General features: G+C 42.7%; 1 protein-coding gene across 2 annotated transcripts in view; it reads right to left on the minus strand.

The window, feature by feature from the left end:
* The window catches only part of LOC311224320 (AP-1 complex subunit sigma-2), a 115,339-nt gene that overhangs the window by 53,786 nt on the left and 50,475 nt on the right, over nt 1-11,078 (minus strand). The window contains exons 1-2 of one of the 2 annotated variants that reach the window (XM_084309260.1): nt 10,725-10,955; nt 8,573-8,759 (exon numbers count right to left, since the gene is read on the minus strand). In XM_084309260.1, the coding sequence (XP_084165386.1) occupies nt 8,573-8,755 (183 nt within the window). In that variant the 5' untranslated portion in view covers nt 8,756-8,759; nt 10,725-10,955. Of the gene's footprint in view, nt 1-8,572; nt 8,760-10,724; nt 10,956-11,078 lie in introns of those variants that run through there. The other variant, XM_084309264.1, reaches the window with a different exon arrangement.

Raw genomic sequence — 11,078 nt, forward strand, 5'->3', positions numbered from 1 at the left:
CACCCCCTCTCAACACACAAAACAATCCTCCTCACATTACCCCTCAACAGTCAACTTTGCTACTCTTGACAGTTGAAACCTTATTTGTGCTCTTCTCCCCTCTGTACACCAGAAGCATTCCATGTGGGACAGGTCTAACTTCAAAACAAACGTACACTTTATTTTACCAGTTATAAACCAGCAACGATCTGAATCCTTTCTTTCTTCTTTTTTTTTTAAACAAATAGGCCTACGCCAAGCAAATCATCTAAACCCCAAAGGTTGTGTAACTGCCCCATGACAGTCAAAATGCAACCCACACAAACTTGTCTCGCAAAAGAGATTTTAATTGGTAAAACCTGTTGACCTGTGGGCGACTGTTCAGATCATGTAAGAACATGGCATTTTTTTCTCCAGCATTCCTTTCAAGATTTTCCACTACCTCTTAAAAAGCAGGACCTATTTTTGTATCACGGCGCAAGGCCCAAACCCAGCCGCGGCGTGTAAAACAGGATTATTTAGGTTTATTGAGACAGAGGACTTAAACAAAGTCCATGAAGACCTTTGGCAAAACGTCAGGTATGAGTGGAATGTGAAGAATTTTAATTAGATCCAGATTATTTTTCTTTAAAACAATGCTCTGGCGTTCTTCAATCTCCCGGCCCTTGCTTTATTATCTTTTAATTTCCCCCAATTCGAGAAGACCCGTAAAGGAGGGGAAATAACTGACAGAGCTCCTTTAATTCCAGTGCTCCTCGACCATGTGTCCTTCCTGGGGCCCGTTATGAAAAATTGTAGAGATCCCTCTCCTGACTGGCCGCGGTGTGCTGCTCACTTTTCGTACCGACACACGGACACGGAAGGGAAGGAACCAGGAACGAAAAGAAAGAAACTTTCACGCAAGCAAACTTTCACAGCAGGAGCAAAAAAAATACAAACACAAAACTGTCAGACCCAACGACGGCGCACCAACATACATGTTCATCTTCTTCTGTGTTGTTAATGTTCATCAAGTGATATGGATAATGCAGTTTGAGGCGATGAATTAGGGAGATGCAGCAAAAGGCGTTGCTAGAAGCACCTACACGTGCATCCTCCATGTATAAGTAACCACCGTTTGCCACGTATATCTTAAAGGAACACGCCGACATTATGGGAAATGAGCCGTCCATCTCCTCCAGTGTCAGACAAGAAGATTGCCACCAATTTCCTCTCTGTGCGTTCAGTAGAAAGCTATCCGGTTGCAAGCTAGCCTAGCTTAGCACAAATTAATGGAAGCGGATACAGACCAGCTAGCCTAGATGTTGGTCAAAAACACCTCTCCCGGAGATTTATAAGCTAGGCTAGTATCCAGGACCGTATCCACTTTCATTAATTTGTGCTAAACTAGGCTAGCTTGCAGGTGGATAGCTTTCTACTGAACGCACAGAGAGGAAATTGGTGTCAATCTTCTTGTCTGACATGCATGTTTCCCATAATGCTAGCGTGTTCCTTTAAGCCCTTGGATTCTGTATATCACTCAGCCCTCCAATTTATCACTGGTGATAGTTATAGTACTCACCATTGTATCCTGTACAATAAGGTTGGGTGGTCCTCTCTAGCAGAGAGACATGATTTGCACTGGCATTTGTTTCTATTTAAAGCCATTGTTGAAGATTTCCCGCCTTATATCACTTCATCATTGGACTGGACCTCTGGACCTTATCGTCCTCACTCCAATGACTGGCTTGTACGTAAGACCCCCAGAGTTCACACTGAATTTAGGAAATCTGCTTTTAGCTTCTGTGCCCCTGACACGTGGAACATCCTGCAATGTACCTTAAAACTCAATACATTAGTGTCCTTTTGGCCAATTTCAAACCTTAATGACCAATAATTTCACCCCAGTTTGCAGTTCTTTTTAATTGTTTTATTGATTGACTTTTTCTTTTTGAGTATCTATTACGTGCTGTATATTCTCAGCTTGCTCTCAATGGCCTTTTCAAGATGAAATAAAGAGTTGATGAATGGATAGCCCACAGTGGCAGTCCTGTGTGCCGTGGGAAAAACTAGACATTTTCAGAATCAGTGTGACACATTTCAGCAGCTACTCTAGTGCACACAACACCGATTAAACAGGTAATTTACTGATAAAGATGACCAAGTAGATTTGGATCAGGGGCATCATCGACTGTGGTTCAGTGTAGTTAAATGGATAGAGTGCTCGTTGCTCCGAGCATGGCACGAACATTGCCAGGGTTAGGGGTTCGATTCCCGCTGGGGCCACTTATACTCAAAAGTAATACATTTGTTCCACTGAAAAGCACTTCGAGTAGTACTTGTTCTAGAAACAGACAGATGTAAAGCACTTTGAGTAGTACTTGTAGCAGAAACAGACGCTTTGAGTAGTACTTGTACTAGAAACAGATGCTTTGCATAGTAGCCTACTTGTTCTAGAAACAGACGCTTTGGGTAGTACATCTACTAGAAACAGACACTTTGCGTAGTACTTGTACTAAAAACAGACAGATGTGTGAATCATAACACAAAGTCATACTCTCTCTATGTTACTACTTTACCTGCACTGAGGATTGATTTGACCAGTTTTCTTTCTTTTGACATAAAACCATATATCACCAGACTTGCTGTATATGGCTTAGGTTACATGGTTTCTTAGTTGAGCCCACCCCATAAAGAATAATACTACTGATATATTGCCAACAGTACATAATGCAATGGATTGCAATGTCATGAACAAGGTAAAATTTGGTCTCGAAGACATGGCCTCTAGTAGACAGTCGTGAAAAAATTCTGCCAATTGACATATCTCAAACCCCACCCTCTTTTCTTGATCTTCCAACCACAACTGTTGCTTGAGATAAGCCAATTAACAGACATAGATGAATCCCCTCTTTTCTTTGTCAATAGAGAAGACAATGGGGAGGAGTCTGTTTATTTAGCCTAGATACTGAGATGTCATAAGGTCACTAAGAGGGAAACGGTACCTTGCATCATTCTTTAGCTAGTCAACACCAATTATTCAACAAATGAACGTGGGACATCAAAGACAGGAAATGCCCCGAAGGGAGCAGTCATCGTGCCATTCCTGCAGGCTTCGGGCTGTCAGGGATAATTCAGTACATTTGGAGTATCGACTTGAGCAAAGCTCCCAACATTCCTCTCCCCAGCTCCTGGTACCGCAAGTTACCCTTCAACCCGCGGTACAATATGGGAAAGAAATATAAGAAAGCTAAAATAATCCAGGTGAGAACCTCCTACTGCACCCACTACAAAGCCTAGGTGGTGGTAATGAACAAAGACATCATGGATTAAGACAAATGTACTTTTTCCAGATTCAGAGATTTCCATTAAAAAATCGTTTCAGTCCAGCTTCATCCGTGTCCCTGAAAGTCCTTTGTGAAGCTATTACACATCCCTCATAGGATTCTGACTATATGAAAGGTTTCTGAGATAATTTAGGCTAAACCCAGTGCAGGTGAGTAAATAGTAACATCTCACCAATAGGCGTGACCGTGTCCACTTGAGTCTGTGTTGGTCCCCCCGGAGTAATGCTCTGGCACTCAATGACAAAACTGCAATTAAGTACTGAAGTACTGCCAATAATATTAAACCTAAACTCACAGTCCAGCCAGACCCTTGGCTTACTTACACTATACAAATGAGCAGTGCGACCAGGCCATTTAATTTCACGAGCTTAAATACTTAAAATTGTAGGAATTCTGCCCATTTGGATCACATGTTCTTAAAATCTATAGTGAGGAGGTGAAGGTGGGATCACACAACTCTCTTTGCCTGCTCTGAGCTCTTGTAGTGCCCGAGTTTCGGAGTTTAGAGAGTTTCGACTATGCGTGTGATGAACTTTGGACCCGTTTGTGTCAACACACAAAATGACACACAGAATCATGCTGTGCAGACAAACTCCAGACAAACAGGTGCTAGTATTTTACCTTGTCAAATGAACTAGCAAGGTCCTTTGAAGTCAATCATTAAACAGTCAACAAAGAAGTGAGGTTACAGTGTGATTACAGATCTGCTACCCTAAATTGGTACTGCTGCTGAGATTACGTTCATTCCCTCTCACAGCAAGAGCCAGCGAGGGTAGCTTCTATCACGCACCAGAAGAAAGCACAGCGAGGGGCTGTATAAAAGGGAACATAGTGAGAAATATTATTCTATTGAAACAACTGACCTATGTCAAACCCTGCCCTCTTTTCTCGACCCTCCAATCGCAACCGTTGCTTCCCTTGGACAAACAAAGTTTGAGTTTGAGGAACATGCTACATTGCCACAGCATGTTTGACTTTTTCCAGCACTGCACTCTCATTTCACCTCACACTGTACCAATAGAGGCCTCGCGCAGAATGTTTGTGTAGTCTCCGTCTTCCAACATGGCTGTCTGCCTGTAACATAGCAACCATTGTTTTGTACGTGGCGATGGAAGAGACAACAGTTGCTATGTGCAAATTGCAAAACAACAGTTACTATGTGTTGATATATGAGCAATACATCAACAAAAAAACATAATCATTTGGTATATAATTACTAGATCTAGTAAAAAAGTCACAGTAGAACAGTAATATTGTGCTTTTCCAGTTCCACTTTACCATTGCACAGAAATTAGGCGTTTTCTTTTTAAATTGGTTACCATGGTTACAGGTATGCGGACCCCAGGAAGAATAGTTAACACGTTGGTGATGACTAATGGGGATCCTAATAAACATAAACAGGTAGCCATATTGGAAGAAAGAGAATTACACACATTCTATTATACTGTGCCAACCATGAAGGTAGCTACAGTATTGGATATATGGTATGGGATAGTAAGGGCTGCGCATTATGACAATATACTGTATATCCTGACACGATAGAAACATTTCTATTGATAAAGATTTTCCTCTATCATTTCTATCACCATTGTTGCAAAAAAGCCAATTTTACGCCATTCAGACACTATTTTACGTTCTCTACACGTGGGCTCGACTAACAAACAAACATTGAGGAGCGTGACACAGAAGGAAACTCTCCAGGAAAATCGGACACTGACCAGATAAACTGCACTGTGCAAAGTATGCTGCAGACCGGTTCCCACATTAAACTACCAACACAACAAACCTCTTCTACCACCTAACATTATAGAAGAACAATGAGAGGCAGACCAGGGAGAGAGGCAGACCAGAGAGAGAGGCAGACCAGAGAGAGGCAGACCAGGGAGAGAGGCAGACCAGAGAGAGAGAGGCAGACCAGAGAGAGAGAGGCAGACCAGAGAGAGAGGCAGACCAGAGAGAGAGAGGCAGACCAGAGAGAGAGAGAGGCAGACCAGAGAGAGAGGCAGACCAGAGAGAGAGGCAGACCAGGGAGAGAGGCAGACCAGAGAGAGAGGCAGACCAGAGAGAGAGGCAGACCAGAGAGAGAGGCAGGAGAGAGGCAGACCAGGGAGAGAGGCAGACCAGAGAGAGAGGCAGACCAGAGAGAGAGAGGCAGACCAGAGAGAGAGGCAGACCAGAGAGAGAGAGGCAGACCAGGGAGAGAGGCAGACCAGAGAGAGAGGCAGACCAGAGAGAGAGAGGCAGACCAGGGAGAGAGGCAGACCAGAGAGAGAGGCAGACCAGAGAGAGAGGCAGACCAGAGAGAGAGGCAGACCAGAGAGAGGCAGACCAGAGAGAGAGAGGCAGACCAGGGAGAGAGAGAGGCAGACCAGGGAGCGAGGCAGACCAGAGAGAGAGAGGCAGACCAGGGAGAGAGGCAGACCAGAGAGAGAGGCAGACCAGAGAGAGAGAGGCAGACCAGAGAGAGAGGCAGACCAGAGAGAGAGAGAGGCAGACCAGAGAGAGGTAGACCAGAGAGAGAGAGAGGCAGACAAGAGAGAGGCAGACCAGAGAGAGAGAGGCAGACCAGGGAGAGAGGCAGACCAGGGAGAGAGGCAGACCAGAGAGAGGCAGACCAGAGGCAGACCAGAGAGAGAGGCAGACCAGAGAGAGAGAGGCAGACCAGAGAGAGAGAGGCAGACCAGAGAGAGGCAGACCAGAGAGAGGCAGACCAGAGGCAGACCAGAGAGAGAGGCAGACCAGAGAGAGAGAGGCAGACCAGAGAGAGAGAGGCAGACCAGAGAGAGGCAGACCAGAGAGAGAGGCAGACCAGAGAGAGAGAGAGAGAGAGGCAGACCAGGGAGAGAGGCAGACCAGGGAGAGAGGCAGACCAGAGAGAGAGGCAGACCAGAGAGAGGCAGACCAGAGAGAGGCAGACCAGAGAGGCAGACCAGAGAGAGAGAGGCAGACCAGAGAGAGAGAGGCAGACCAGAGAGAGAGGCAGACCAGAGAGAGAGGCAGACCAGAGAGAGGCAGACCAGAATTTCCAGAAACATACCATATCGTGATATATATCGTTATGGAGAAATTAGATTACCCATGTCGTAATAGAAGATTTTGTCCACAGTACACCGCACCCATGGGACAATGTTGGAGAAAACAATGGGATGGAATGAGATCATGTTTGATACCCCTCTAAGGAGGAACAGTTGGCACTGGGAAAACACAAGGTGGTTAGAACATGAATCATTCAGCTGTTAACCCTTAGAGACCAACCGTAGACCCGCTTTTGTCTTTTGTAGGGGGGGGGGGGGGGGGGATCTTTAGGGAGATATAGCAGGTCAACAGTAGACCCCACATAGAAATGGTGACATCATATGAGAGCTGGGAGCCTGGAGATTCATTTGAGATGCAGCTGAGCTTAGCACTGTTTTCCCCCCCTAGTCATACATATGTAATAACCGTTGTGTTGAATTGAATTGATTGATTGAAAAGTTTAAAGTTTTTAAAGTGTTTAGTGTATAAGGGCTTAGAGCATTATGATGGAGGTATATGATGGCCATTCCCATGCTCAATTGTGTCTCATACAGTAAATTGTTACAGCAGTTGTACTGTAGTTGTTTTGGGGTTGATACCATTTGTTACACAGATTTGGTGAAAAATCTTAAAATGTTTGACCACTTGAGAATTTATAAACATGATCATGTTTATCCCCTCCAAAATACCATATTAAGACACCAACACCTTGAGGAACACCGTAGAAATTGCATTTTTCAGTGACTTGATGGAAAGCACTTCTGTACTGGGAATTTCTCAGAATTGCTCCCTTATTGTCGATATACCTATGGTAGGCCATACAGTCTCTGAGTGCCCTATGTCTCTAGTTTGTCGTTGTAGAGTTACGTGAGGCTGTGATTATAAAAATAACAAATTTCTACTGCATACAAAAATTCCCAAAACTGGACGGGATTAGCAAAAAGTGGGCATGTATGGGATTAGAGACTTGTGCAAGACTCGTGGGTATAGAACCCATTTTCATTCAGATATTTTGAAGTGAGAGGTCATGGGGGAGGTGAGAGGTCAAGGGCCATGCCATTTCCCCCCTCTAACTTTGGAGCGTTATTTAGCCTCATTCCGACAAGGTGTTCCTTAGGTCACTAGTTGATACCATTATCTTCACTCGCTTCAAAACCCTGCGACAGCCTCTGAAAGACGAAGATGATGTAAGTAGTCGTAGTATCGCTTTCAATGTGGTGGCGACACAATATATATATATATATATATATATATATATATATATATATATATATATATATATATATATATATATATATATTTTTTTTTTTTTTTTAAGTTCTCTAGTCTCTGGTGATATCTCTAACTATCTAGCTTTTGAATTGAGCACAATACAGCTGCCCAAAGACTGTTGGCTGAAGTCAGCCGGTTTCACTCTGTTTTTTTTAGGGATAATGCAAAAAAAGATACAATAAACAACTATTATTAAAATGTTGTCACAAAGCAATATACATATTCATATGGACCAACAAACAATTGGGCACCCCAACCATTTTGACATTTTAGGTGGTACCAATATTTGGTCTTACCCATAGACTGCTATGGAGGGTGGGTCTCTTCGTGGGTTTAAGATTATGACTAAACAAAATGTTCAAAATGTTAACTAACATACAAGTTTCTTTTCAATACTTGATTGGAGGTGGTACCTATCAGTCAAATCTGTGGTCTTGGCCTGTGGACTAAGAGCTTATTAGCAGGCCGTTATGATTATTTGATTGGTTTGACTGGCTGGTGTTTGAAAACAACTTGTCTCTGTGATGATAGCTTGCTAGCGGTCACTGATACATGGTGGTATCTGGCAAACCTAACAGGCTAGGTAGACTGAACTAAGAACACAATGCTCAGTAATGGTTAAATGTATCTATTAGCTTTGCTAGCCATCATCATCTGCATCATCACCCTAACCTAGCCTGTTAGCCATCTGGCTTTGCTGATGGAAGGTAGCTGTATATCACAATTCACTAGCAGAGAACAGTACTGGTTATCTCAGAGTCCTGATTGTCAAACAAACAGATTAAACTAACCAGGCACCATCACTTCAGATTTTTTTTTTTTAATTTATTACCCAATACACCTCTCCCTGTTTGGACCCCCATTCAATGTTCAGCTGTGGCACTTTCTGTGATGTGATTCCCTGTCCTGCAACTGTCTCTTATCCCCTTATCTAAATAAAAATCTATTCACACGGCGGCCCACTCTGGTGGAATATTCACCTTGGTTATGAGCAGAGGTTCTCGGTGCTCTCGACCCCCTCGGAGTGTGAAGCCCCACGGTGCACCTCCAGAAAGAAGCACGTCCACCAGCCTCCAGCCATCCTCATCATCTCTGGTCCTCTGATCCATTACATGACCTACTTCTGTATATCGCAGATCATTTCTACAGCCCCCAGCGTCCATGGCACTGTTTGGAAGAGAAGGTTGTATAAATAAATCACATACAAATCTAAAATGACTTGATTTTAAAGCATGTGTCCATTGGATGTTTAGACAACATTTCACAAAAAAGGGACTCAAACTCAGCAAATTCAATTAGAAGCCATGCCAACTGAGGAAAGAGGGTCTACACCAGTTTGTAAGGTAACTTAGTAGAGGAGCTTTCACATTTGACAGCTTATTCATAGCATTCTCATTACGTTTCTTTTTTGCTATACAATATGTCACAGAGCCACAGCTCATTGGCCACAGTTGACGTTTATTACAATCACCTGTTGTTTGCGACCAAGATGTCTGCGATCAAATACTATGAATGTATTTCACATATGTAGCAGAGAGTATGAGTGAGTACATGAAATGTGTGGTGTGTCAGTGAGTGTATGGGTACAACAAATGTATGTATGGTAGTGTGTCTATAGGTACATCATGGATGTGTTGTGTGGTAGAGTGGGTATATGTAGGCATCATTGTTTTAGGTGCTGCACGAACCAATCTCGTTGTACTGTATTGTGCAATGACAATAAAGCTTTCTACTTCTACACCAGAAAAGGGTTATTAGACAAAAGTTAATGGAAAAGTGATGAAAATATTAGTTGTTCCTCTCAATGGGGGCGGTGTGGCCAAGAACATGCACTGTCTCTCAGCATGAGTTGTACTAGGCCTATATCAAACCAAAGATACAATTTGATTATATCAGGCAAGCCCACTTACATCACCACTAACAACAGGGGTTTCTTAAGCCCCTTTATCATCCAGTTTCCCTGCTAACATGGAAAGATTGTAAGACATAGGCTATGCCTATTAGTTCAAATAGAAAACCCTGGACTCTTTACTTTGAAGCTCGTAAAAGGTAACTCCGGCTATTACCTGCACAGGCTATCTACAGTGTTACATTTCAAATGAAAGCAAAAATGTTCAGGATTTGCTTCAAATGGTCATGTCATAAATGTATAGATGTAGCAGTACTGTCTATCTGTATGTCATATATGTTATGATAAATTGAAAATGGGGGACCCTGATGTAAACAAGAGGAAAGTCTTTCTCTGGTCTGCATCCCCTTAACAATTGTGTGTATTGAGCCGTACTGTATTGTACCCATTCTACAATCTGTTAATAAAATGTGCAATCAATCAATGGCATACACGGCAACAGTGAAATTTAAATAGGGGGCTTTTTAAATTATGTGGTAATGGCAGTGACTAAACAAATGTCTTAAGATTGTTTTGATTTTAATGCACAAGACACACGCTGTAGATCAATTGAGAATCAGTTGATATCTTATGTCACACTGACCTGGAATGTACTAGAGTTGATTTTTTTGTTCTTAGAAGCTATTTTAAGGGGAAATTAAGGCTAAATGTAGTTCCTTAAAGATATTTTATTGTGCATATTTTCATGGGGCAAAAATTGGGAAACGCGGTTGATGACCAATGATGACACTGGGAAGCTTTTGACATTTATTACGTTTTTCCGAAGTAAAAATTTAAAGATTGTACTACAACAATTTGTAGAGTGTTATTTATGAATACTGGTTTCATTCCCCACCTTAACTTAGATGGTATATAAAAATTAAATTAAACTCAGTAACCAAGGCTATTTTTTCCTCCCACATCACCACTACAACTGCGTCAACACCTGTTGTCACACTCAGAAACTCAAGTTAAAGTAGCTAATGCTCTTATCCGAGAGAATTAAATAAACAGAATAATGTCGGCAAGCACACTGCGAGTCGTGACACAGCCCGTGTGCTTAAAATAAAACGGATAAGTGCAATCGTCGTAACGTTAAGAAGAAACATTGTGAATATCTCCATTAAAATAGCTGATCATTAGTTTAGTTGACAGTTCACATCATCAGGTACGTTACGTTCTACAAGCAGCAGCACCCAAAGTAGCACGACTGAACTAACTTGACTTTAGTAGCTAAAACATACCTGGGAATTCAAACCCGGGGGGCAAGATCGTCTCGTCGCTGTGGCAGCTTTCCTTCCAGGTTCACGTTACGCATTCTTCATTCTAGTTTTTTCTCTCAATGTTTTAAATTTCACCAATAATAACAATAATAATTGTTGCGTACGTTTCGAATATTCCAACACTTTCGGGTAACGTAAACTAACCGGGCGCTTGCTTTCCTTGTTTTAAACGCGGCAGTTTAGTGTCGTCTACTACTTGATTGTTATACCGGAGACCGAGTCTGACGGTGACCTGACATGAGTGTTAGCTCGCCTGGCTTCTCTCTGGCGAACAGCTCCACTGCAACAAGGGAACACAGTTGGGAATCAGAGGAG

The sequence above is a fragment of the Notolepis coatsorum genome (genome assembly GCF_963971535.1).
Source record: "Notolepis coatsorum genome assembly, chromosome: 2".
Taxonomy (NCBI): domain Eukaryota; kingdom Metazoa; phylum Chordata; class Actinopteri; order Aulopiformes; family Paralepididae; genus Notolepis; species Notolepis coatsorum.